Raw genomic sequence first — 27,768 nt, 5'->3', positions numbered from 1 at the left:
AGGTAAAGGCGGAAAATATCTCGATTTTGGAATTTCAAGAACAGAACATTCGACTTGTATATCTTTGTTTGTATTAAAAAGGCTTTTTTAACTTCAAAATTGCAATACTCGGCTATTATTTTTTAGTGTTATCTACAATTTTGGATTTAAGCTGGAGAACAGAAATCAGAAAAAGGGTTTGTCTATTTTTTATTTTTCCAAAATGGGTATGTAAAGACATACAACGATATTGTCCAAAGTTCGGGTTTTGCAACCCTTACTCATCCAAACTTTTTAAAATTCTGTAAAACATTCTTATGGCAAAGATTTGTCAGATATATGACACATTGAATTATAAACCGGACACATCCTCTTTAATTCTCATAAATAAATTAAAGACGCACATAATGATGTCATATACCTTATATCTATAGAATTAAACGTGCAATAAGGATTTGAACACGACAAAAGATATTCATCAAACTTATAAAAATTCGATATGAGAAAAACTCGTCACGAAGTGGTTGTACTACACATGATAGAAGATGATAGTTTTTACTTTTGTTTTTGTACACTCAAGGATGTAAATAATGAATTATTATGACAATAAAAAGGAAATCACCTTTAAAACATACTTTATCTATAAATTATATTTGGTACATGTAACTGTCTCTTTTCACGTAAGAATGATAACATTAAAATATGTCAAGCATTTAGTACGTTTAACTTGAGGGACAGGATGTAATGTGTTATATATAGACGAATAAGTGATATTTAGCATTTAGAATTTTATATATTCGTGGTGGTAAAGAAAACCAAAGACAAAGTTCTTAAAATGGACATTAAAATTGAAGAACATGAGGATTTTTCTGTTGAAAACGGTAAGTATATAAATCAGCAATATCATGAAGAAATACATATATAATATATAAGCAACAATGTAATTAAAGCAATAAGTATTTTTGGACGAGGCAATACATGGTAACATAAACAACCTACTTTCCAAAAGTGGTGTGGTCCATTTGTTTGCTCGCTCGTCTATAATAGTTATCAAAGATACCAGGCTTATAATTTAATACGCTAGACGCGTGTTTCCTCTACATTAATGCCGGCGTCACACATTGGCGTATAGACCGACTTCCACCAGACGTACATAGAAAATTTACTAAACCGTAAATGTTAGATGCACGCAAGAGAAACGCTAAGAAATTGTTTAGCGCGCGTTGCATAAGTTTTAAGAACGTCGATATGCAGAGTTATACGCTTGGTGGACGCTATAACTCGAGTATTTGTTTTATGCAGCATACACATTTTCATCTAGCTGTAGCGTTTGTCAAGCATATACATGTTCGCTACACGCACGTACTTTATACGTTACAAGCGCGTTGCAAAACGCTACAGATACGTTTGAGACACCTCAGGGCACGTTGTATACGCCTCGAACTCGTTCGTCATTTACTTGTATTTTTACTTCGACATACGCGGGGCGTGTTTGTTGCATACGCCTGATGTAGTTTCAGCGCTCCGTCCTGTCCACTACTATAGAATTAAATTTATAACAGTGTGGTCGACGGTAAAACGTTTGTTAGTAATTATACTTACACCCCAGCTCTATTGTTATACTTCATAGTTTCTATTTTTGAAACACGTGTAAATTGAATAGACCTATTGTTACGAATAACAATGGATTTTGACCACAGGCTGTGACAAGCGGGGTTTCTGGAAACCCCTGCTTCTACATCCCGCAAAGAAAGTCCATTGTTATTCGTAACAATAGAAAGTGATTATTCTTTAAATAGCATGAACACAAGAAATTACTAACAGTGTTCACTACAAATTGTTTCAAGATATTAAAAAAATCATTTAAGGAAATTCCAATAGCGAAAAAAAAATTAAGCATTTATTTTAAATTAAAACAAATCCTTCAATTACTCCTTTGCCGAAAGTAATTTTTTTTTATATCCCAGTCATATGTTTCTATTATAAAAAAAAAAGAAGGGGGGATTCTAACTCTGGACCCCCCCCCCCCGTTATCCAGTGGCCGATCCGGGGTAGGTTTCCGCGGGTAGGACCAGATTTAAAATATCAATGTATTTGACTTATTTGAACCCCCGCCCCTTTCTTTTGAGTTGGGAACCCCAGCTGGATCAGCCCCTCTTCCGAAAAAGAGTAACGAAATATTTAATCTGTATCTTTGTATGCTGAGCGTGTCTGGACGTCGGGTTTCTATTGCAGGCACACTTGTCCCTTTGTAGGTCCGAATATGAATGTTTATTCATTCTCGAGGAGAGGGGGCCTTTTTTTCCCATGAAACCGTATTAAGATAGAAAATATAGTTATGATTACCTTTATTAAACTGATACAGGTAAGTACTTTGGGTTATAATATTGCCTTTATCTTTTAAATTAGTCTCATCTACCAAATCCAACGCTTGCTAAGAAATGTCATCCGTCTCATACCCTTCCATATTGACAACTGCATACAAGGAGCATGACGTATTTTTTGTTTTTAATATGAATACACGATACGGTCAACCTTGACCCGCTGATCCATATCATCCCACGGATTTATTTGGAATATGCAAAACAACCTTGACATTGGTAAAACATACTCACTTGTCAAAGTGTGAACGAAGATAACCAAAAAATGTTACTAGTGGGTTTTCATGTAATAACAATAAAATCTTATAAATCATGGTTTGAAACCATGGTTTGATATTGTCAATAAAATATATTCTATCTTTGTTTTTTTTCATTTGATAATCAATGTTAACAATATAGAGTTTAGAATGGGGTGTAAGTTAGTTATACACCTCGGGATACGGCATGTCTGGATTAGAAACCCCTACGGCCTCCGGCCGACGGGGTTTCTAATCCAGACATACCTTTCCCTCGGTGTATAACTATTACTGAAAAATTCACCTATAACTTGTTTGTCGTTGGCGATGATTTTATGCTCACTCAGTCTATCAGAGGCCTTCAAGTGGGGATTTAAATAATCACTTGTTAACACATTTTGATACATAAAATGAAACTTTCTTTTCACAAATCAGTTAAGGAATTTGTCAGTTTAAATAATTTTTTTACCATCACTTACTACAGTTTCAGTTTTAAGAATGATAATGTTCAGAGATGATATCAATAAATAACGATGAAAAAAAAGTTTATTCATGTTAAAAAAACAAAAATTTTAAGTAATGGGGACCTGCGTTATTTCACAAAATATCTTATTGATTAAGAGAACAAAATCATTTAAGAGTGACCTTCTATTTATTCAATGCTAACCATGTGGGATTTGTTTGTGAAGAGTTCCAGATGACAAAAAAAATCATTTTTTTGTTGTTGTTATAAACCATAAATCGATCCGTTCATTCAGATATTTGTCAATTTGCCTTGGCTCTTAAGTCCAACACTTGGGACAGGAGGAACAAATGAGTCCTGTATGATTTTGTAAATAGATGCATCTTTTAAAAATAGTCGAAAACAAAATTGTCTGTCCAATGGAAAGGTTGAGGTCAAAAAAAGATGAACGGTGCATTATAGAAACATAGAAGCTGGTTGCAAAAGTTGACGAAAAGATCTATTTTCAACTTGAGTATGGCCTTATACTATTAACCTGAAATAGATATTTTTATAGCAATTCCCTTGATACGAATACATGTTGTTTTGGGCTTGTTTTGCTCTTTGGTTGGGTTGTTGTCTCTATGACAATTCAATTCTCATTCTTATCATAGATATAACTGCATGTACAAAAAAGAATGTGTGGTGTGATAGACAATCATACAAATTCTTTCCAGTGACCAACAGGCGTTAGCAAAATACACACTTTATAGAATGAAAGCTCCAAGAGGTCTTGGCATGTAAAAACAAATACGAAAGTTGAGCGAGAGAAAAACAATAAGGATACCGCATACAAATTAGAAAATGGTCCGCAATATTACTTTTGTCAACTCACTAAGTTGAAATGAAAGATCTCGCGAATTTTAGCCTTTTCAATTGATGTGATGTATGTTTAAAAAATCATGGTTTGTTTAGACATTTAATTCAAGTCTTGGTTTTAAATTATTTGCAAGTAAGTTTAAAGTATTTAAAACAACTAATCACTCACAGAAAGACGTCCAATCCATCTTCAAAAGAAATAAAAAAATTAATAGACGACCTATAACGCACAGAATATCATGTATGTGTTCCCGGCCGTATGAGTATTTGGACCATACGCGTATGGTCCGGAAAATATTTTAATTGCGATCACAAAATGCACGAAGTCGTCCATTTTTATGTAAATTGGGTCGATTTGAATATTAATAAGATGAATGCGTTTCTGTTGCCAAGTGTTTTTCACAAAGTAGTAGCAGTATAGCAGAACAGTTTTACCAATACAATACAGTAAATGCATGCAAATTTTACAAGGTTTAATCCAAATAGCTTTCTTACTATCCAATAACTTTCAAGTACGAAAAAGACAGGGCAGAAGTATATTTTGTCTATATGTTGTGTATTTGCACAACTTTTGAAAGTGGATTATGCATTCGTTCTAAAATAAAAATAAATACCAGATAAAAAAGTTAAAAGATGACATTATTCGACAATCGCAATTGTTAAATATCGTTGACGTCCGAAAAAGATAATCAATCAAAATATGCACTGCAATTTTTAAAGCCAGTAAGTCATTCTTTTTTCAAAACACAAATTCATGATTAGTATTTCGAATTATTTTATTTAGGCGTTGAGAACCTTTGGTGACCCACAGTTTACATGTCTATACTAAGGACGTCGTGATCTATGGGCGTTATAGACGAACGTTCACCTAATCTGTCCCAGTCAATGGGAAATTAAAGTGCACCAATCAATGTCCACAGCCACACTGTTACGAATACGATTCTAGGAAAAACATCACATAACATTTCATTGAATATAATAAATTAACCATTACTGAAAGTTAACCAATCAAATGTTCACCTCTTTTTCATCTGTGTACAAGCTAAAGTAACCATGTAACCTCAAGTTTCAAAAATATTATATAGAAACCACAATAAAAAAATGGTGCTTTAGATTACCCAAGATATATGTATATATGTAGCAAGAAATGTGTTACTACAACGAAATGTAGGATTACTTACCTACAACTGTCAAATTCAAGGAAATTCATTTTTCGACCTATTTTTGTATGCAACTGGGTTTGACATACTATGATTTGGTGGTATTTAACCTAAAGACATTTAATGAAAATTGCTTTGACATTTATAGTGGCATATGTGCGTGAGTTTACAAGACCAAGTGTATCAAAAAGTAGTTAAAAAACACATAATTACACGTCCAAAACAGGCTCGAATCCAAAAAAAGTTAAAAAGGCCAAATAAAGTACGGCGTCACACATTGGTGTATAGACCGGCGTGCACCAGACGTACAGAGAAAATTGAAAAATTCCATACACGTTAGTTGCACGCCAGATGAACGCTTGGTAATCGTTAAACGCGCGTTGCATATGTTTGAAGTACGTCGAAATGCAAAGATATAAGCTTGGTGAACGCTAGAACTCCAAGAAATTTGTATGCAGCATAAAAATTTTCCTTCAGCCAAAGCGTTTGCCTAGCGTATACCGAACGCTACTCGCACGTATTACATACGCTACAAGCACGTTGAAAACGCTAAAGATACGTTTGAGACACGTTTAGAGCACCCTGTATACGCTCCAAGGTCGTTTGACTTTAACTAAAATGTATGCGGGTATGTTTGTAAGAAACACCCCTTAATTAAACGTCACAGACACGGCGAAAGCACGAATTATCATCCCAGATACGACCGGGACGCGTCTCAAATACGTTCAAGAGATTTTTTTTTCCTTCGAAGCGTACATTCCATCTACGTTAGGCAAACGCCAGACATAAGCCAACATACGTTAATTGAACGCCCAATAAACGCGTAGGTACGCTTCTCGAACGTCCAATACATGCTTGAAGTTCGTTGTACATACTTAATATTTTTATCGTAAGATTAATTTTACACTTAAGATTTTTTGTGAAAAGGGCTACAGATATGATTAACAGTTTGAAAGCATCCAAAATTACTTGCGTATTGGCAGCGTACATGATTTTTGTACCACGCCCGACGTACGTCGGAGCTATACGCTAATGTGTGACGCCGGTATTATGTGTGACGCAGGTATACTCATATCCACAACTATTTTTGAAATATACCGGGATTTCAATGAAACTTTTACATAGATCTCTTAGATTGACCACATCACTATTTTCTACACACTACACATATATACGTGTACTTGCTTGCTGTCATTCGATCATCAGTCACTGTGAATATAAAAAAAAAAACCATTAAAGTATATGCTTCTTTAAATTCAGACAATCAAAACGGCACATCTAATTCAAGAGACAGTGAAACAATTAACTGTATGCAAGATCAAGATCAAGACGAGGAGCATGCGTCGAGTTTGAAGAACAGAACAACTGAAAGTCCATTAGAGGTAAGCATTTACATGCTTGTTAATTTCACCATAGACAGGGTAGATGATTACTTATTTGCACATATCGCATTTGTCTGTTACGTTAGACTTCTTTTACCTTTTTAAATAAGTTAATAAGTTGACTCGATTGCTTCCTATCAACTAAATATAAATGTTACCACAGATACACTTAAATCAGTTTCATTTTTGTCAACATTAAGGAAGTTAATAAGTTGACTCGATTGCTTCCTATCAACTAAATATAAATGTTACCACAGATACACTTAAATCAGTTTCATTTTTGTCAACATTAAGGAAGTTAATAAGTTGACTCGATTGCTTCCTATCAACTAAATATAAATGTTACCACAGATACACTTAAATCAGTTTCATTTTTGTCAACATTAAGGAAGTTAATAAGTTGACTCGATTGCTTCCTATCAACTAAATATAAATGTTACCACAGATACACTTAAATCAGTTTCATTTTTGTCAACATTAAGGAAGTTAATAAGTTGACTCGATTGCTTCCTATCAACTAAATATAAATGTTACCACAGATACACTTAAATCAGTTTCATTTTTGTCAACATTAAGGAAGTTAATAAGTTGACTCGATTGCTTCCTATCAACTAAATATAAATGTTACCACAGATACACTTAAATCAGTTTCATTTTTGTCAACATTAAGGAAGTTAATAAGTTGACTCGATTGCTTCCTATCAACTAAATATAAATGTTACCACAGATACACTTAAATCAGTTTCATTTTTGTCAACATTAAGGAAGTTAATAAGTTGACTCGATTGCTTCCTATCAACTAAAAATAAATGATACCACAGATACACTTAAATCAGTTTCATTTTTGTCAACATTAAGGAAAATCAAAAGGAATAGGTCCGGTAAGGGCCGAATTTGGCCTCAAATTTCAGGTTCATCTAACGAATGTTTTTGGACACTTTTTAAACACTTAAGTGTCTATTTCAATTGATTCGATTAGTTTGTGTGAAAGATTTTAACTGATTTAGTCATTAAAAACGCCCTGATTCAAGCTTAAATATGAAAAATCTATCAAATATGCCAAAAAACGTCACTTTTCAGATGTTTTTTGTCAAAAATGAAATTGACCGCATCCGTGTTCATCCTAAACCTTTATATATGTTTTGTATTATCATCAAATACAACTTACATTTCAATATTATGAATGAACACGAATGCAGCCACTTTCATTTTAGACGGAAACCGTAAGATTTCAGTTATTTAGAATGACTTAATGATGCTAGAACGCGATATTTGTGCATTGTATTGTCAAAAACAGCTCATATTTATGTAGCAGAAGCATTTTTCTTTCCACAATATAACTTAAAGATTACATTTTCACAATTTTCTAAAAATGCTATATTTTGGGACGAAAAAGGAGTCTTACTGAACCAACTCCTTTACAGACGAAAACTGAAATTCTAATTTGACGTCCTTCTTTCGCTTTGTAAACAACACTGTGTGAAAAATCTCGATCTATCTATACTTAGCGCAGACTCAGAGATATTCATGATAATGGATGTTACAATATACCTCCACATGTATTTGAACCTACTTTGCAAACGCTTTGCCAATTTTATTGTATTAGAAATTGTAATAAAACAAAAGACAAAAGAGCTTTTATTCTTATTCGGATGCATAATAAAAAGAATTAATATATTGCAACTAGTTTTGTTTATTTCCTAAATATAGTAACACAGCTATAGTTTGTACAATGTCAATTTCATCATGGAAAACTTTCTCTACACTCAGGGGTTCATTAAGGGACGAAATTAAGCTTGATATTTATGTTACGATTTTAAAATCTATCAATATACTAATGTAAGTTGCAGTATAAAAACAATATTTAGTCAATATGTCACAAAAATATACATTTTTTTGTAACCATCGAAGTTCGTATAATATTGTATCAAAATGGAATTCTGAGGTAGGTTTTGTTTTGTTTTGTTTTCTATTGCATTTGATTTTCAGCGAGTAAACATGGCAGCTCCTTCGTTACGATCGAAATGTCAATTTTGTATTTGGCGGTAGTTTACGAGCAAACATGTAAATTTAAAAACGGAAATATTGGGGTTGAGAATTAAACATATTTTTTCTAGCGGTTATTAACGAAATAATCAATGCAAGCTAAAGGTCTATGAGAATATTTAAGCTTTATCTAACCAGGAGTAAAAAAGAACAGCTACACACACGGCATACCCACCCTCGCTTCAGTATTTAAATGAACTTATTTGTTCTATTAGAATCGAAATAATTTATGGAAGCCATAGATTTGTTGGAAATTTACACATGGCCTGGGTCGTGATATTCGTTAATTCTATCCCTCGCTAACGCTCAGGATAAAATTCGAATATCACGGCCCAGGCCATGTGTAAATTTCCAACAAATCTATAGTTTCCATGAATTATTTCTTAATTATTATCAAATGTTTATGTTCAAAAAAGGGACAAAAAATACCAGAGGGACAGTCAAACTCATAAATCGACAATAAACTGACAACGCCATGGCTAAAAATGAAAAAGACAAACAGACAAATAATAGTACACATGAACATAATTTTTAAACAACTAAAGATTGAATATGTTGATGTTAATATCTCTGTAAAAGCATGATTTATATTTTTCATATGTTATGTATTGTGTTTGAGATATTGCAGATATAAGTGGTTTAGTATTAATGTTTAAATTTCTCGTAAATCATTTTAAATATACGAAACATGATTTTTTTTTATATTTGTATTAATTTGTTATACTGCTTTTTATATTTATTTTATTTATTTCCGCTAGGTCATTACTGGTGGGGAGTTAAGAACATACGATAGTTTTGATCCCGTATTTACATTTTGATCAAAAAATTCATATAGACTTTTGTCTATTCTACTTACTAGTGCACTTGGTACAATAAAAAACCTGATAATAAATTGTTCAAATAAGAACTTTGAAAATAGTGGAATTAATAACTTTGGAAGTGTCAAAAACTCGTTGGAAGTACTTGATAAATTGCGTGCATATATTGGTGATTTTGAATCTGTTCAAAGTTTTGATTTTTCTACCCTATATATACCACTTTGCCTCATATTCTTATTAAGAAAGAATTCACAACCCTAATTAACTGGGCATTTAAAAAGTCAGGATGCGAGAACATTTGTTCAAACTCTTTTAGGTCATTTTTTAGTAGCAATAAACAAAAGAACTATGTCAATTGGACATGCTTTGATACTATATATGCGCTTGAATTTTTACTTGATAACATCTTTGTAGCTTTGGAGATTCCGTATATCGTCAAGTTATTGGAATTCCAATGGGGACTAACTGTGCACCACTTATTGCGGACCTGTTTTTGTATTGTTATGAGTTACAATTTATGACTAAAATTAGCAAAGACCCATCGAAACAACATTTGATACAAAAATTTAACAATACTTTTAGATATTTGGATGGTATATTGGCTCTCAATAATGACGACTTCAGTATGTATACTAAAAAAATTTATCCTGTTGAACTTACTTTAAATAAAGCAAATACTAACAATGACCACTGCCCTTTCCTCAATCTTGATATCTATATAATTAACGGGAAGCTTAATACAAAAATTTATGATAAAAGAGATGATTTTTCATTTCCTATCGTTAATTATCCATTTTTAGATGGTGACGTTCCCTTGTCACCATCTTATGGTGTTTATGTATCTCAACTTGTACGATTCGCTCGTGTATGTAACAACGTATTAGATTTTAGCGAGAGAAATTTATGTATTACTGAAAAATTATTACACCAGGGTTTTCGATATCACAAACTAGTCAAAACATTTACTAAATTTTATCATCGGTATAAGGAAATAATTCGTAAATATAACTCAACATTCAGACATCTTATACGTTCAGGTATTTTACATACTATCTTTTATGGTAATATTCTTTACAAAGCCCAAACATGTCAGTATTCACCTCAAAAACTTACAAAACCTTTAAACATACTTATTAAGAAGGGATATAGTTACGATACTGTTGTCAGGTCATTAAAGATTGCATATTTTGGCTTTAATATTGATTCACTTATAGGGTCTTCGCATAGGAACTAAACACATTTTTTTAAACAGTTGGTAGCATGACACGGGTTATGTTCTTCTCATATATTTTATGATAGTATGATACTAAACCCCTAACGGGAGGGATTGTGCCTGATATTCATATGATGAAGGCATAATCTTTCAATCAGTTTAATTCAGGTCTGGAGCTGGCATGTCAGTTAACTGCTAGTAGTCTGTAGTTATTTGTGTATCATTGTCATTTTATTTATTTTATTTTTTTACGTCTTCTGACATCGGACTCGGACTTCTCTTGAACTGAATTTTAATGTACGGATTGTTATGCGTTTACTTTTCTACATTGGCTAGAGGTATAGGGGAGGGTTGAGATCTCATAAACATGTTTAACCCCGCCGCAATTTTGTCAGGAGCCTCTGGCCTTGTTAGTCTTGTATGATTTTTTATTTTAGTTTCTTGTGTATAATTTGGAGTTTAGAATGACGTCCGTTATCACTGTACTAGTATACATATTTTTTAAGGGGCCAGCTGAAGGACGCTTACGGGTGTGGGAGTTTCTCGCTACATTGAAGAACCATTGGTGGCCTTCGGTTGTTGTCTGCTCTATGGTTGGGTTGTTGTCGCTTTGACACAATCCCCAGTTCCTTTCTCAACTTTATTTTGTATCTGATTAAATCAAATATGTAATAAAAAATATACCTTCATGTGCTACTTTTTGAGTAAAATGAGGTCGAAATTTTGTATATTTGCTCAAAATTCGGATTTGTGGCCGTATTTTCGCTTTCGAAAGAAAGACATAACTTTTTTGTTTAAAAAGATAAACACAATTTTTTTTTTGTTAAATAATTTGTAATTTCTGTTTTTTATATAAGTTTCATAAACTTATACATTTTTTATTCAGAAATAACTCATATTAATCAAATGCTCATGAATGTAGAAAAAAACATCATTTTTTGCTCTATATTTATTAAAATTAAAAAAAATGCACTATTTACATTTTCATTAAAATTGGCACACATGTTTTTCTTACGTAATCAAACCAAATGGCATTTTAAAACATAGGGGTCCATGAACTCGTTTTCAAGTTGAATAAGTTTGAATGATAAAAATTAGTCGAAAACTGAATCGTTTCCCGATAAGTCATAGTTTGACGTCGCGAAAATTACAATTTACATTAGCAACGTCATTACCTCCCCCTTAACTGTATCGTATGCCTTTAAGATATATCGACAGAGTACTTTGGTATTCTATTACGTACAAACTGAAGGTTTACTGTGGAATAATATTTTTTTTAAGAAACTTACACTTTATTTTTTTTAATTTTCATTTGTTAGATTATATCTATTTCAATCATTACACTTAGTTCATCAAATTAATACCCTAATTATAAATTCATGTTCTGGTTTTAAATCAAAACAAATTTTGGCGGTTCTTAACAACTCCTCAATAATTGAAGATATAAAGTCACGTTTACTATTTAGGAATGTACTGCAGAAATTGCAGATTCTGGAGTAGAACAAACAGAAGTAAATGCAGTTCAGTGGTTGCATGGAAACATAGAAACACGGTACATCGAAAATCATGGATTTCAACACATATTTATGTTTGACTCGACAGCGACTCCAACACTGCAAATAAGGTAGTGTACCTAAACATTAGCAATTTTAAATATAAAAGTTAATTTTTCATCAGATTTTAAAAGCTACCAATTTGTTTTATAATGATTGTTTGATTTCTTACTGTCACATCAACACAGAATCAATATGTCACGAGGAGTTATTTGGGAAAGCAAATGTGTGAAAAAGTCAAGTATCGACAACAATACACGAATGAAAAATAATAAAAACATTTTTTTCGTTTGTCCATTTATATAAACACATGTCTTATGTTCATTACAATTCGCTTGCTAATTAAGCTTCCTATTTTGTGAAGCAAATATATGTGATTAGCAGTTTGATCATGATGAACTGTCATTTGAAGTGGCTTTTCGAAACAGGAATAGTTATCAAAGGTACCAGGATTATAATTTAGTACGCCAGACGCGCGTTCCGTCTACATATGACTCCTCAGTGAAACTCATATCAAAGTATTTATAAAGCCAATTAAGTACAAAATTGAAGAGCATAGAGGATCCAAAATTCAACAAAGTTGTGTCAAATACATCTAAGGTTATCTATGCCTGGGATCAGAAAATCCGTAGTTTTTCGAAAAATTCAAAGTTTTGTAAACAGGAAATATATACAAATGACTACATTATTGATATTCATATCAAGACACTTGATACCTTAAGAATTGATGACGAACATTTATGTGATCAGCACCTTAATCATGATGATAAGTCACTCGTAGTGGCTTTTCTAAATGGAAAGACAGCTGATACCTTTAAAATTGATGAACTTGACTATAATTTGATCCAGTGCTCCTGAATATTGAACCTCATTCACACTGATAAAGTGTAACATGTGTAATGTTTAATCACTTTTGAACCTCTCTTGTCATACAGTATATATTGCTCTCTTTCGATACTTTCTTTATCGAAAGAAATAGTGATTTATAAATGGTAATTTCTGTGTCATATGATCTATTGTGGAAAGATGTCTCATTGGCTCTCATACCAGATCTTCTTTTTGAAATGCTTAGCAAGACAACGTTAAATCAACATTATGTCTAAAGTCAAAACTAGCAGAAAACAAATACTGCTTTTATGGTTTGTTTGATACATTGTGCAGTTTGTTTTAATTATAGTAATGGGGATCAACTTCTTGCTATAAACGATGAAGATGGTACAATACTGCATAATAAGGATGTCGTGGAATTCCTAGAAAAAATACTTGTAAAAAAGAAAACAACAATGGTACTTTTATTTTTACAATTATTTTATATGTCGCTTCTCACTTAGCATCTTTGTATATAATATAAGTTAATGTGACATGTGTTTTTACAAAATATTATATAATACAGTGAAATATAAAAAAAAAACCAATTAGAATACACGACCCTTTTGGTCTTTATGTCTTTTTAAACAGCAATGTCAATGGTACGAAAAACAAAAGAAATGTTATCGAAAATTTCCATATAGACAGATTTTTTTTTATTTGTAGATTTTTTATTGAAAGCCTGCAACATATATTGAGCAGTTTTTATAAGGGTTGACATATTAACTATTTAGATGTTGATCTTTTAATAGTAGACATAATTATTTTTTTGTGATTGAAAAAACATTACAACTTATAATAAAATGGAAATCGTTATTACCATATATTTTATATATAAATTATATGCATTTTTAGACTTACTGGAGACCCTCTACAAACTCCGTCACAGTTGTAAAGTTTTGCTTATATTGTTCTGGAGGTAAGTTATAAAATAAGGTGATGTTGAATGTTTGCATATGAGTCCACAAAACGTAGACTTAAGCAACTTTGTACCACTGTCTAAATCAACAATGATAAGGCACATACACAAACAGTATAATCAATAAAAAAAAGGGCCACAACAGAACAAAATGTGAAACAATTCAAACGAGAAATATAACCAGCTTCTACGGGGCGCCGAATGGGACTCTTGTGGTTTTGTACTCGAAATTCAATTTTGTACGGACAAAAGTGACTTTTGTTCAACAAAAATGAGTTCAGTTTAACAAAATTTGTATCAAACTACAAATTTGAAATTTTGTCATACAAAATTATCTATCAGCGGACAAAAGTCACTTTTGTCATGACAAAATTCATTTTTGTTACACAGACTTGACTTTTGTTACCTAATTTGAAAATTGGGCGACAAAAGTCAATTTTGTATTCAAAATAGTTTAGTTTGGATTCTGTGAACTAATTTGCATACAAAATTGACTTTTGTTACACAAAATTGACTTTTGTTACACAAAATTGACTTTTGTTACACAAAATTGACTTTTGTTACACAAAATTGACTTTTGTTACACAAAATTGACTTTTGTTACACAAAATTGACTTTTGTGAGACAAAATTGACTTTTGTGAGACAAAATTGACTTTTGTGAGACAAAATTGACCAATGTGATCAACAAAATTGACAAAATTGACTTTTGTGAGACAAATTGACCAATGTGAGACAAAAAAAACTTTTGTCTTAACAAAATTGACAAAATTCAATTTTGTCTCAACAAAATTAGCAAAATTCAATTTTGTCTCAACAAAATTAACAAAATTGAATTTTGTCTCAACAAAATTGACAAAATTGAATTTTGTCTCAACAAAATTGACAAAATTGAATTTTGTCTCAACAAAATTGAGTTTTGTCTCACGAAAGTCAATTTTGTCTCACGAAAGTCAATTTTGTTTCATAAAAGTCAATTTTGTTCAATTTTGTCGTCACAAAAATGAATTTTGTCGTCACAAAATTGACTTTTGTCTCAACAAAATTGACAAAATTGACTTTTGTCTCAACAAAATTCACAAAATTGACTTTTGTCTCAACAAAATTGACAAAATTGACTTTTATCTCAACAAAATTGACAAAATTGATTTTTGTCTCAACAAAATTGACAAAATTGATTTTTTGTCTCAACAAAATTGATTTTTGTCTCAACAAAATTAACAAAATTGAATTTTGTCTCAACAAAAATTGATTTTTGTCTCACGGAAGTCAATTTTGTCTCACGAAAGTCAATTTTGTCTCATAAAAGTCAATTTTGTTGTTCACAAAAATGAATTTTGTCGTCACAAAATTGACTTTTGTGTCAACAAAATTGACAAAATTGACTTTTGTCTCAACAAAATTGACAAAATTGATTTTTGTCTCAACAGAATTAACAAAATTGAATTTTGTCTCAACAAAAATTGATTTTTGTCTCACTAAAGTCAATGTTGTCTCAAGAAAGTCAATTTTGTCTCATAAAAATGAATTTTGTCGTCAAAATTGACAAAATTGACTTTTGTCTCAACAAAATTGACAAAATTGATTTTTGTCTCAACAAAATTGACAAAATTGATTTTTGTCTCAACAAAATTAACAAATTGACTTTTTTCTCAACAAAATTGACAAAATTGAATTTTGTCTCACAAAATTGAATTTTGTCTCAACAAAATTGACAAAACTGACTTTTGTCTCAACAAAATTGACAAAACTGACTTTTGTCTCAACAAAATTGACAAAATTGACTTTTGTCTCAACAAAATTGACAAAATTGAATTTGGTCTCACAAAATTGAATTTTGTCCCACAAAAGTTAATTTTGTCTCACAAAAGTTAATTTTGTCTCAACAAAAATTGATTTTTGTCTCACGAAAGTCAATGTTGTCTCAAGAAAGTCAATTTTGTCTCATAAAAATGAATTTTGTCGTCAAAATTGACAAAATTGACTTTTGTCTCAACAAAATTGACAAAATTGATTTTTGTCTCAACAAAATTGACAAAATTGATTTTTGTCTCAACAAAATTAACAAATTGACTTTTTTCTCAACAAAATTGACAAAATTGAATTTTGTCTCACAAAATTGAATTTTGTCTCAACAAAATTGACAAAACTGACTTTTGTCTCAACAAAATTGACAAAACTGACTTTTGTCTCAACAAAATTGACAAAATTGACTTTTGTCTCAACAAAATTGACAAAATTGAATTTGGTCTCACAAAATTGAATTTTGTCCCACAAAAGTTAATTTTGTCTCACAAAAGTTAATTTTGTCTCACAAAAGTTAATTTTGTCTCACAAAATTGAATCTTATCTCACACAATTGACTTTTGTGATTTAATTTCCATATCAGGTAACAAAAGTCAACTTTGTATGCAAATAAGTTTATATTTGCATACCTTTTAGACAAAATTGACTTTTGTCATTACAAAAATGAATTTTGTCTACACAAATGAATTTTGTCGTCACAAAATTGAAGTTTTCATAAAACAAGTCTGTAACACATAGTTTTGTAAGACAAAAACCACAAGAGTCCCATTCGGCGCCCCGTAGCTACTACCTAAAAAATCATTATCATAGAAATGTGACGTGCAGCATTAATATTTATTTTTTCTTTTGTCGTTTTATCTTATGGATGTATTCTTCTGACGTTTCAGTCTCGTTGCAATCTCGTTCTAGAATTATTACTAAAATATGTGATACAAGTGGAAAATATCAATGAATTTAATATTGGGTATTTCCAATGGGAAGTTTTTGAGTAATCAATTTTTCAAATTTTATTACCAATCAAGTCATTCTTGTTCGCTACAATTTTGAAAAAATAGGTGAGAGATACAAACAATGTTTTTACCAGAAACATGTACATCTCACATACCTTTATTCTTTTCAAATTTCTTAGATATGTATTTTTTCAATTATTTATTAACAAAGAAGTTGAAAAAATATGCAATTTGTTCTAAAACGGCGGAAAATTTACAAAATGGACTACATGGTAAATTTGACACAAAAAAACATAAAAATATGATAAAACCTTCTTACATTAACACATACCTATATTTTTTTTTTAATTCAAATTTATTCAGATTGGTCTCTTTTATCTTTTTTGAAAATATGACAAAAAGTTTAATTGTGGAAATGTTATTTTTTTCATGACTATAGCCCCAAAATTGGTAAACATTGTATACTTTCAAAGGGCCGTAGCAAATACAGAAGTGCAACACCGTATATTTTTTTCTTCACCAATTATTTTTTTACAGTGACTGTCATATAAACCCAAAAAACTGGTATAGAAAACAGTTAAATTCTAGAAATGTTTGGCCCGACAGTGGTGTACATCCTTCATGTTGAATCATTTATAAACTCAGTGCATAATTGACATATATGAAATGTTTATTTTTATTTCGATCACAAATACTTAATTTGGCATAAAACAGTCAAATAAGGTCCTAATCAATCTACAATTCCCGGAGCACGTTACTTTGTTAACTTTCTTTATCAACATTCCAGCAGCCTGCATACATAGTATATGTATCCAAGTTGATTGGGCTTGTATTTCCTAACATAAGTTTCTTTTATAGAGGATTGATGCTCACGAGGAAGCTATTAATTCAAGAGTTTTAAGTTGTGAATTTGAAATAGTCCTTTTGTAAACTTTACGGACGCCACCACGAGTTGGTTGACCATAAGATAAAATATCCGTTTCACAGATGTAAGCGGATACGCTCCTATTGTGGGCACCACAATCACCCTTTTCCCGAATGTGACCTACCGAATCAGACTTATTTTTGTGTTTATACTTACATCAGCAATACGACGGGCGTGGTTCGTGTTGCTCAGTCTTTAGTTTTCTTTGTTGTGTTTTGTGTACTTTTTCTTTTGTCTTCTTGTTTTTTTTCTATTTTAGCCATGGAATTGTTTTTTGACAATTTAGTTTAAATGTATCTCTGGTGTCTTTTGCCTCTGTTTTATGCACATTTAACTTGAATCTGACATGTGATTACAACGACTCTGTTAGCCTTCGACGTGACATCAAACAATAATAAAAGTGCTGAAACAAAACTCATGAACGATACATAATTTTCTACGCAATACTAGAGCCTTATCTCTATTATACTTTGATTGTGATGATAGCTAAGCGTTTAGATAAAGATAATAAACCGCAATTAGGTAATCTGCTTCTAAATGAATACACATATCTCGGAGTTTATTTTACCGATTCATTGACTTTTGTCTACCATATAAATTGTAACTTATATGATAACTTCGAGCGCTTGCTCCATTATATGAATACATCGCTATATGAGCACGAATCTTTCAAACGTGTATCCTTCGAAGATGCCTCCTGGAAATAGGTAATTCGAACATCTATCGCACACGGTTGTGCTGTATGGCTGACATTGTTAAATTATATATACTAAACTATAATCCTGGTACCTTTGATAACTATTCAAGCAACCAAATTCTTTAAATTAGGCAATACAAATCGGCGAAATTTATTTTCAGTTCTAATATGTAAATACCTAAATCGGCCCTTATTGTAGATTTGGGTTGGGAACCGATCGATAGTTTTCTTGATAAACAAATGGTGTCTTATTTTGCTAGAATTCAGGACCGGGATAACAATAGATAATGTTAAATCATACTTGACGGGCTGAAGGGCTTAACGCTACATTGAGGATGGGGATATCCCCAGTATATGAAAAATGTGTTCCATTCTGTTGGTCTTGACCATTTTTACTATTCAACTATTCAAATGTTAACCTGAATATTTTCAAACAGGTTTTTTGGAAATAATGTTCGTGAAGAAGAATTTCAAGTTATAAGCAGTCTAAATGCGTTCTCCAACTTTGTGCCCGATAGACAGTCTCATTCGTCAAACATGCTCAATTTGAAGTCTACACGATTAAAATTATTAGAACGTACAACCTGTATACCCATGAATCAAGTTTTGTATAGAATGAATATATGCGAGACTCCCATTTGTCAAGTATGTTCATGCTAATCTGAAGAGTCCGTAGAACACTTGGTTCTCGAATTTTCTGAATATTTCCCAATACGAATCAAATATGTTGCCGATATAAATGAGTACTCAAGTACTAGAGTCCCCGACTTTGCTTCACAGGGTTACAGTCCTACGAAAAAATAAACATACTGCTGAATATTTTTATCAGGTTGATCCAAATGTTTGTAAATATGTTGACCCTTTTTATAAAAAGATGTTGAGTGAAATGTACACAAACTGGTTTTCGATTTTTAGAAAATTAAACTAACTGTGATCTGCATGTGGAATGTAATTGGTGTGATCTCTAAATGTTGAGATTATCTTAATATAGAATGCTGTTATGTTTAACTACACCTTCAGCTGTACAATGTCCCATATTGAAATGATCCAAGATATGCTCCAAGAATTAACAAATAAATTATTTAAATATTTTAATCTGTTTTTACATATATTATACTGCAAAATATGTTGATTTTTGGTTATAAAAATGTAAACTTGGATTTTATTTCCATATGCGTCACTGTACACCTACATGAAACACATGTAACTGTTAAGGTTTAAATTTGCCAATGCGGATTAGTTTTTAAGAGGTAGGAGGGGCATGAGGCACGCCCCGTTTGAATATCTTATCTTATAGTATTTTCAAAAGTTGCCTGTCTTTACCACCTCCCAGCTCATTTATTTTTAAAATTATATCGTCAACATGTGAATTGCGGTTGCAAAGCAATTCGTCGAAATCAATTTTATTTTGAGCAAGAAGTAAACAGGTTCCATAATAAAGTACATTACCTTTTGATGTTGAAATAACTGTGTCCTAAAACTATGACAATGTCATTACATAAATTACAATGTTTCGTTTACCGTCGCACGCCAATTTTTATCACAAAGGACAGTGGATAGGATAAAAATATGAATAGCCACGCCTATATCAAACTGAAATGATAAACAAATACATTAATATCTCGTATTGTTTCAGTATTGAAAGATTTGAGTAACGTAGTTAATTTTATACTAAGTTTTGATAGTCGTGTACATCTTTCTTTATCTTAGTTATTCGAATAAATTCCAAAATAAAACAGCTGTTTTTTGGGTTATTTTTTTTTTAAAGAATTATAAATATTTAACAAATCAAACTTATCATCCAGAATAGTTTTTTTCTCATTCTCATCACTTGGCGTACGTCGTCGTCGTCTGTCGGAGATAGCTTTTACAAAAAATCTTCTCCTCTGAAACTTCTTGGCCAAATTTAACTAAACATTGTCACAATCATCATTGGGGTATCTTTTTTTTTAAAATGTGTCTCATGACCAGGTCAATCAAGCAAGATAGCCGCCATGGCTAGAAATAGAACATATGGGGTAACATGTAGATTTTGGCTTATAACTCTGAAACCAAAGCATTTATAGCAAATTTGACTGAGGTATAATTGTTTTTCAAGTCAAGATAAATCTGCTCAGAAATTTCCAGATGAATCGGACGACCGGTTGTTGGGTGCTGCCCCTGAATAGGTAATTGTAAGGAAATTTTGCCATTTTTGGTAATTATCTTGAATAATATTATAGCCAGAAATAAACTGTAAACAGCAACAATGTTCAGCAAAGTAAGATTTAAAACATGACCATAATGGTCAGTTGACCATTTAAAGAGTTATTGCCCTTAATTTGACAATTTTTATTAATTTGATATTTTTTGTATATTCTAACAAAATATTTTCTTCTGTAACTAAAGGGACAAGTTCATTACAATAAGGTAAAAATTGTAACCAGAAAGAATGTTCAGTAAAGTAAGACCTACAAACTCATTACCATCACCAAAACACAATTTTGTCATGAATCCATCTGTGTCGTTTCTTTTATATGCACATATACCAAGGTGAGCGACATAGGCTCTTTAGTTTCCATTTTCTGCTGAAGAGAGAAAGAAGGGATATCTTCCCGCATTTCAGTAAGAAAAAAAACGTTAAAAACGGAAATGCCGAAGAAAAAGCATTTGTTTCCCCTAATCCCGATGAATTAATAATGTATCCTGAATTCCAATTCGTGTAAATCCCAAATTCCGACTAAAATCAAGGTTCAACCCGACGTTCGGAAAAGGTCTGTTCTAGAGTTCAGTTTAATTTTCAGAAATTAAAATCATATGGAAATTTTCACACACATATTCGTCTTCAGACAGGTGAATTGATATAAAGTTATGTATAATTTATGAAACACCGCAAAACTATTCAAAAGATAAGAAAAATCTATAACATAGAAGTTGACTTGTTTAAAAGAGATTAAATTTTTAAATATGATATTGTCCTTTGTGTTATTTCCTTGTACATTGTATATGTTCCTAGAAGCATTTGTAGGTACCCTACCTGCAAGTGAACGAGTTGTAAAGGGGTAGTTTTTGAATAAATATATATAGTAGACTCAGCAGTGAAATCAAACACAAAATCAAACATCGTTTTTCTATTACGAATTATGAATTGGATGGAGAGTTTCTCATTAGCACTCATATAGCCTCTTATATATTATGTAGGATAAAAAAAAAAAAGTGTAAATATAATTCAACAATGATTATTTTGATTCATTAAATGCTTTTTGTTTTCCAATTTCAGGAATAATTCGTGCACGTTTCATTGATGCTTCTACAAATCCAGTGACACCAGATTGGACCAAGAATCAGTTTCGCGTTGTTGTTTTCAATAAACAATTGACAAATTTGTTTATGCAACACTTGGAAATTCAGAGAAATCGTATTGTTTTTAAGGAATTATCGTCGCCTGAACCATGGAAAAAACCATGCGATTTTGCTGAATGTAAGTATAACACTATACTTCAGTTACCGGGTTTGGAATAATATACCTTTTCCTTTATTCAAAAATGAATTGATTTTACATATTACATTTAAAAATTTCTTATTTATTGATGCGTTTTGAATAGGGACTTTCCGTTTTGAATTTTTCACAAAGTTCGGTATTTCTGTTCAGACTTTAAACATATACATATTACAAATGCATGTTGTTCGGTTTTTTTTCTATACGCGCATACATAAATATTGTTTAAATGAAAGTATACAGACTACATGAAAATCACAAGTAGATTGTTTTGATCGAACAGAACAATTATAGTTCCTAAATATATATCAACATATCAATGATACTTACTTAAATTAAAACAAATGTAATTATTTAAAGATAAAAAGGCACATTAAAAAAATGTTTTGATATGAATTGTATTGAATCACGGGTTATTCCGAAATACATTTGGTTTGTTTTAAGTCTTTTTAAAGTAAGAAATATAATCAGACTTGGGGTCAATTACATTGGAATGTAATTAATTAAATTACACATTACATTGCAAAAATGATTAATTACACATTACACTGTTTTTGAAATGTAATTAATTAAATTACAATTACCTTACTAAAGTAATTAATTAAATTACACATTAAATTTCGTCATGGTATTTTTTAACAATCTTGTACATGTATAAATAATGCATGTGTAAAATATTCATGTAAGCATAGTTTTAGCGTTGCATATGATAGTCATTAGCTATTTTAATGTTTTGTCATTTAGTCTGAATCTCTCTGGTCTGAACACTTTGTCATCAATTCTTTTTTTTTGGTTTTTGTTTAACAATGTGGTTAATTACTTATCAGTCTATTTAGTTAAAAGATCTTTCTTAAAAACTAAACACTAATATATGATTCCCACAATCTTTTTTAATTTAAAATTAAATAATAAATACTAAAAAAAAAAACATCTGTAGGTCAAATAAATATTAATATACATTGTAACTTTAGTATAAATTATAGACTTCATATATTAAAAAAGTATGTGATATCAATATTTAAAAAAACAAGTATTATTTTACAATTTATATTATTAAACGCATATCTTTATCTTTCACTACTGTGAGAATACCCATTAATAAGCCATGAAATATACCCATTAAATTAGGTCTATTAATAACGGTTACATTTAATGGGGTGAATTTCCATTTAATTAATCGTCTTGTCATTAAACAAATAAAATATTAACCCTTAAATAAAGCCATGAAACTTGGAATAATGGCCATTAATTATGAGCCCTTCATAAATATATAAATGGGCATGAATTTACCAGATAATGACCATTTAGTTTTACCAAGGGAACTAAATATAATGGCCATTAATTTCTATTTCATAACAGTTTATAATGGACATGAATTCTGTTTTCAAAATTTTAATGTGCATTAAATGTAACCGTTATTAATAGCACCATTACTTCTATGGGAATTTTAATAGCCATTCCTGCATTTTAATGGCAATTAAAACGACTTGATAGTCATGATAGTGGGCATTAAAAAATAACCATTAAATTTGGCATAAAAAAGTAATGGTACATCTATAAAAAAAAAATGTAATGGCCATTATTATTTCAATCGATGGATCATTTCTTTATTGGCTGGTTGTACTTTAATGGTGTGTTTGTATTTTAATGGTCAGTTAACTCTTTACAACTTCAAGCCACCAATTAAACACTTAATGACTGGCTTGTTACTTTAATGGCTTGATGATTCACATGATTGGCATATGCATATTAAAGCAGATGAACATGAAACCTGCTGGTCCAAATAATTATGACGTCTTGGAAGGCTATTTTAAATTTTTGCTTAGACGCCTTAATTCCTGTCGATGTTAGGCGTCAAAGAAAAAAAATAATAGCCTTTCAAGACGTCATAATTATTTGGACTAGAAACCTGCCAGACAAATATATACACCTTACAATCATAAAATTATTAAAAAAGATTTTCTTGAATTTTCATTTTATGTAATTATCATAAGTAAACTTCTCTTCCTGTCTGTAATTAAAATTGCTGTATCAGGACTTCCAACTAGAAATGCTAAATAACATCTTGTTGAAGTTGTTCTGCTTGAAATTCTTCACAGTTGAACAGATATTTTAATCAATAAATGCACCAGTTTCCTCCTGCAAAATCAAAAATCACTCCACAAAGAATCAAAAGTCCTTGATATTTGTTTAAAAAAACACTCAAGTGTAAACAGTTTCTAACAGGTATAATACAATGTAATAATTTAATTCAATAAATGTTGTTTTTATTAAAAATCAATAGATTAAGATTAATAACATGAATATTACTTCAGGCTTTTCAGGACATTTCAAATAATGGACCCCCCCCCCCCCCCCCCCCCCCCATTTTCCCCTTTTGATTTACCCACACACAATCATAAGAATATATATACCATAGAGCAGACAGCAGCCGAAGGCCTCCAATGGGTCGTCGATGCTGGGAAAAACTCCCGCACCCGGAGGCGTCCTTCAGCTGCATGGCTTCTGACCAAATATGTATACAAATTCAGTAATAATGGACATCATATGTTAAACAAATTAAACACAAGAAACTAAAATTAAAAATCATACATGCGCCACTAATTCGTTTATTCACGAAAAATGTTTATTTCGGTACAAAAATAACAAGCTACATTTCTTCATTATGAAAAAAAGAGGGCAGTTGAAGTCAATGTATGAAAACTTTTACAAGTGTATTTTATATTTTTGGTAGAAGGTGATGTGTCACAAAACACAACGAGTATATTCCGGAAAGCCCAATCATATTCTGCGAGTGATTTAATAGATACCATGTTGTTTTTCCATCGTAGAGCAGCGAAATATTACTACTATCTGTTTTCAAGGTTAACACAAAACTATACATCAAATCTGAAATGAAGCACATACTAAAACTATTTCCCAAGGGTGACACTAGTGATAATGCATTGTGTTCTAGTATATGCTGCCTTGACATAGTTGATAAATATTCCATTATTTTATAGGTCGTTTTCTGGAAGAAAGAAGAATTGAAAGTAAAGGAAGCATTGCTTTTTACATAAGGCGCTATTCGACAATATTTAAAAACAAAGAAAAGAAATATCTTCACGTACCAGATGATGGCACCCTTGAACTTGTTGATGTAAATATATAATGGTTTAATTAAACTTCAGAATTATTTTTCTCTCTAGTCCTAAATTCTTTACCTTTTCAATTATATTATAACGCATCTTTTGTTGTATTATCGAACATTTATACTGCACTCGTTCTATGTGAGCAGTCAAAATGCGTTGACTGTATATTTCTATGTCATATACAGTCACTGACCTGATATCACTTTTCCTCATGAATATTTAAATAGAAATTGCCGAAATTGTAATTAATTATTCATACGACCTATTTAACCTGTTCTTGTTTCAAATGTATACGACGACTCAAAACTTATTTATTTACAATTTTTAGTAAAAAAATATTTCACTTAAATCATTATGTTTTATGCTTATTGTTGATATTTTAGTTCATTCTCAAACAATAATTCCTTCACCATCGATTAAGGGTTTCATTAGGAAATGTACATTTCATTTTGTTGTTTGTTTCTCCGCCTGCACGATATGAGGCCTTATTGTAAAAGCGGAATTTTCCCAATATTTAAATCAAATAATAAAATTAACACATTAAACCACAATTGAAAATGTTTATTTAGATTGCAGTATAAAGACAATAATAGTGCATTGACTTGACATGTCAACGATATAAGGATTCGGCACGAAACGGGGAAAATGCTCAGCATAGCCTCGCTTTCCCCGTTTCTAAGCCTCATCCTTATATCGTTGATATGTCAAGTCAATGCATTATTATTGTCTATGTCTCGATGAAATACAGATAAGCCATAGTAGAAGGGATTCTTTAATAATTGAACGCAAAATTAAAATTCAAAACTCGACAAATGTCTCAATATTGATTGATTAATTTGTATTGATTAACGGAATAAGATGGTAAGAACATAACATCGAATACAGAAGTTTAAGTTGTGATGCATTTATATGATGTACTAAAAATTGATTATTTTAGTTAAAATTGCTGTATAACCTACATCATTGTGTTGTCGTGGTTAGATCAAATTTGAGACCGTTGTGTCAAATCATTTACCGATCCCTAGTAAGGGAACTTGTCGAAATGCTGAACAGAGCAACATTTGAAATGCTATTATACAAATGTAATGATTGCGATAGAACGATAACTTTCAATTATCAGTTTAAAATTGAAGATATCTGTGCTGTTTTCAATTGCATGTCAGTCTGTCCATTTTTATTTCTTATATTTTAAGATTTTCTTCTTGTTAAGTAAGGAATGATATCATAACAATAGAGCTGGCTATAACCGTCTATCATATACAAGCAGCTGCTTGGTACTTTTAAAATATGTTAAAACACAGAATAACTAAATTATCTGAATAGCTTTAAAATTCCATCGTCATTTATCTATTGATAGAATGTACTTAAACGTATGATTGTTTTCAGGAGATTAGCAAATCATCAGAATTTGAACTGATTCCAGCTTTGTTATATGCATTTCTTGTTATGCAAGAGAGGCCTACAAATCGATGTATGAAACTGGAAGGAGATGAGGGTACATTTGTGGGTGTTAACGTCAAACCTATTCGCAATATTGGGGATGAATTTAGATTTCAATTATCTAGATGTAGAAAACTATGTAATTCGAAACTTTCGACTACAAATTGTATGATTATCTGACTTTGCTTTAAAAATTCGTTCTTAACTTTATAAATATATTGTTTTATTACTTTTGATCATAAACTCTTTAATATATACATGTTATCAAATACAATTAAATATACAAATGTTAATATCTGAAAATAAATCTCAAAATGTGTATGAAAGAGGCATCAGTAGTACACGCTGTTCGAACGTCATAAGTCGATTGAAAGAAAATAAATCCGGGTTACAAACTAAAACTGAGATAAGCACATCAACGTGAAGTGGACAACAACGAAATAACATCAACACTAAAGTGGAAGAGCTTTTCTCATCACTTGGCGTCCGTCGTCGTCGTTAACTTTTACAAAAAGCTTCTCCTCTGAAACCTGAAACTATTGGATCAAATTTAACTAAACTTGGCCACAATCATCATTAGGGTATTTAGTTTAAAAAGTTTAAATGTGTCCGGTGACTCGGCCAACCAACCAAGATTGCCGTCATGGCTAAAAATAGAACAAAGGATTAAATGTAGATTTTGGCTCATATCTCTGAAACCAAAGCATTCAGAGCAAATCTGACATGGGGTAAATTGTTTATCAGGTCAAGATCTATCTGACCTGAAATTTAACAATGTTTAAGATGAATTGGGTTGCTGCCCCAGAATATGGTAATTTTAAGGAAATTCTGCCAGTTTTTGGTAAATATCTTGAATATTATTATAGAAAGAGATAAACTGTTCACAGCAATAATGTTCAACAAAATAAGATCTACAAAAAAATTTACATGAGCAAAATGGTATAGAACCAGGTTTAATCCACCATTTTCTACATTTGAAAATGCCTGTACCAAGTCAGGAATATGACAGTTCTTTTCTATTCGTTTTTGATGCGTTTTGTTATTTGATTTTGCCATGTGATTATGGACTTTCCAAATTGATTTTCCTCTGAGTTCAGTATTTTTGTGATTTTACTTTTAACCCCTTCAGGAGTTATTGCCCTTTAAAGTCAATTTTTTGTTAACTTTTCGTAATTTTTTGTTATCTTGTTCAGAAATCTTCTCCTCTGAAACTACTAAGACAAATTTAACCAAAGATCACAATCATCATAAGGATATCTAGTTTAAAAATGTGTCCGATAACCCTGTCTGCGAACTAAGATGGCCGACATGGCTAAAAATAGTGGATAGGGTAAAATGCAGTTTTTGCCTAAAATCTCAGAAACCAAGGCATTTACAGGAAATCTGCTGGGAATAAGTTTGTTCGTTAGGTCAAAGTCTATCGGCCCAGAAATTTTCAGACCAATCAGGCAACCCGTTTTTTTTAGT

At 31.3% G+C, this 27,768-nt stretch overlaps 1 protein-coding gene across 1 annotated transcript; it reads left to right on the top strand.

Moving 5' to 3' along the window:
* Window positions 1-435: 435 nt before the first annotated feature.
* LOC134709423 (uncharacterized) lies at window positions 436-26,499 on the top strand. The gene is made up of 8 exons (XM_063569583.1): window positions 436-860; window positions 6,338-6,459; window positions 12,003-12,160; window positions 13,267-13,375; window positions 13,812-13,875; window positions 21,512-21,712; window positions 24,733-24,869; window positions 26,248-26,499. Exons 1-8 carry the CDS (start codon window positions 815-817, stop codon window positions 26,479-26,481), a joined length of 1,071 nt encoding a protein of 356 aa, XP_063425653.1. The 5' UTR covers window positions 436-814; the 3' UTR covers window positions 26,482-26,499.
* The last annotated feature ends 1,269 nt before the right edge of the window (window positions 26,500-27,768 follow it).

Source organism: Mytilus trossulus, chromosome 3, assembly GCF_036588685.1.
Source record: "Mytilus trossulus isolate FHL-02 chromosome 3, PNRI_Mtr1.1.1.hap1, whole genome shotgun sequence".
Classification (NCBI taxonomy): Eukaryota; Metazoa; Mollusca; class Bivalvia; order Mytilida; family Mytilidae; genus Mytilus; species Mytilus trossulus.
The sequence above is the reverse complement of the archived record's forward strand: the minus strand, read 5'-3'. Positions and strand labels throughout refer to the sequence as shown.

What these genes read in the sequence shown, in the direction of transcription:
- LOC134709423 (XM_063569583.1), top strand. Translation starts at nt 815, where the DNA reads ATGGACATTAAAATTGAAGAACATGAGGATTTTTCTGTTGAAAACG. An exon ending in TTGCTTATATTGTTCTGGAG is followed by an intron (nt 13,876 to 21,511) that starts GTAAGTTATAAA and finishes TTCCAATTTCAG; the next exon opens with GAATAATTCGTGCACGTTTC. An exon ending in GCACCCTTGAACTTGTTGAT is followed by an intron (nt 24,870 to 26,247) that starts GTAAATATATAA and finishes GATTGTTTTCAG; the next exon opens with GAGATTAGCAAATCATCAGA.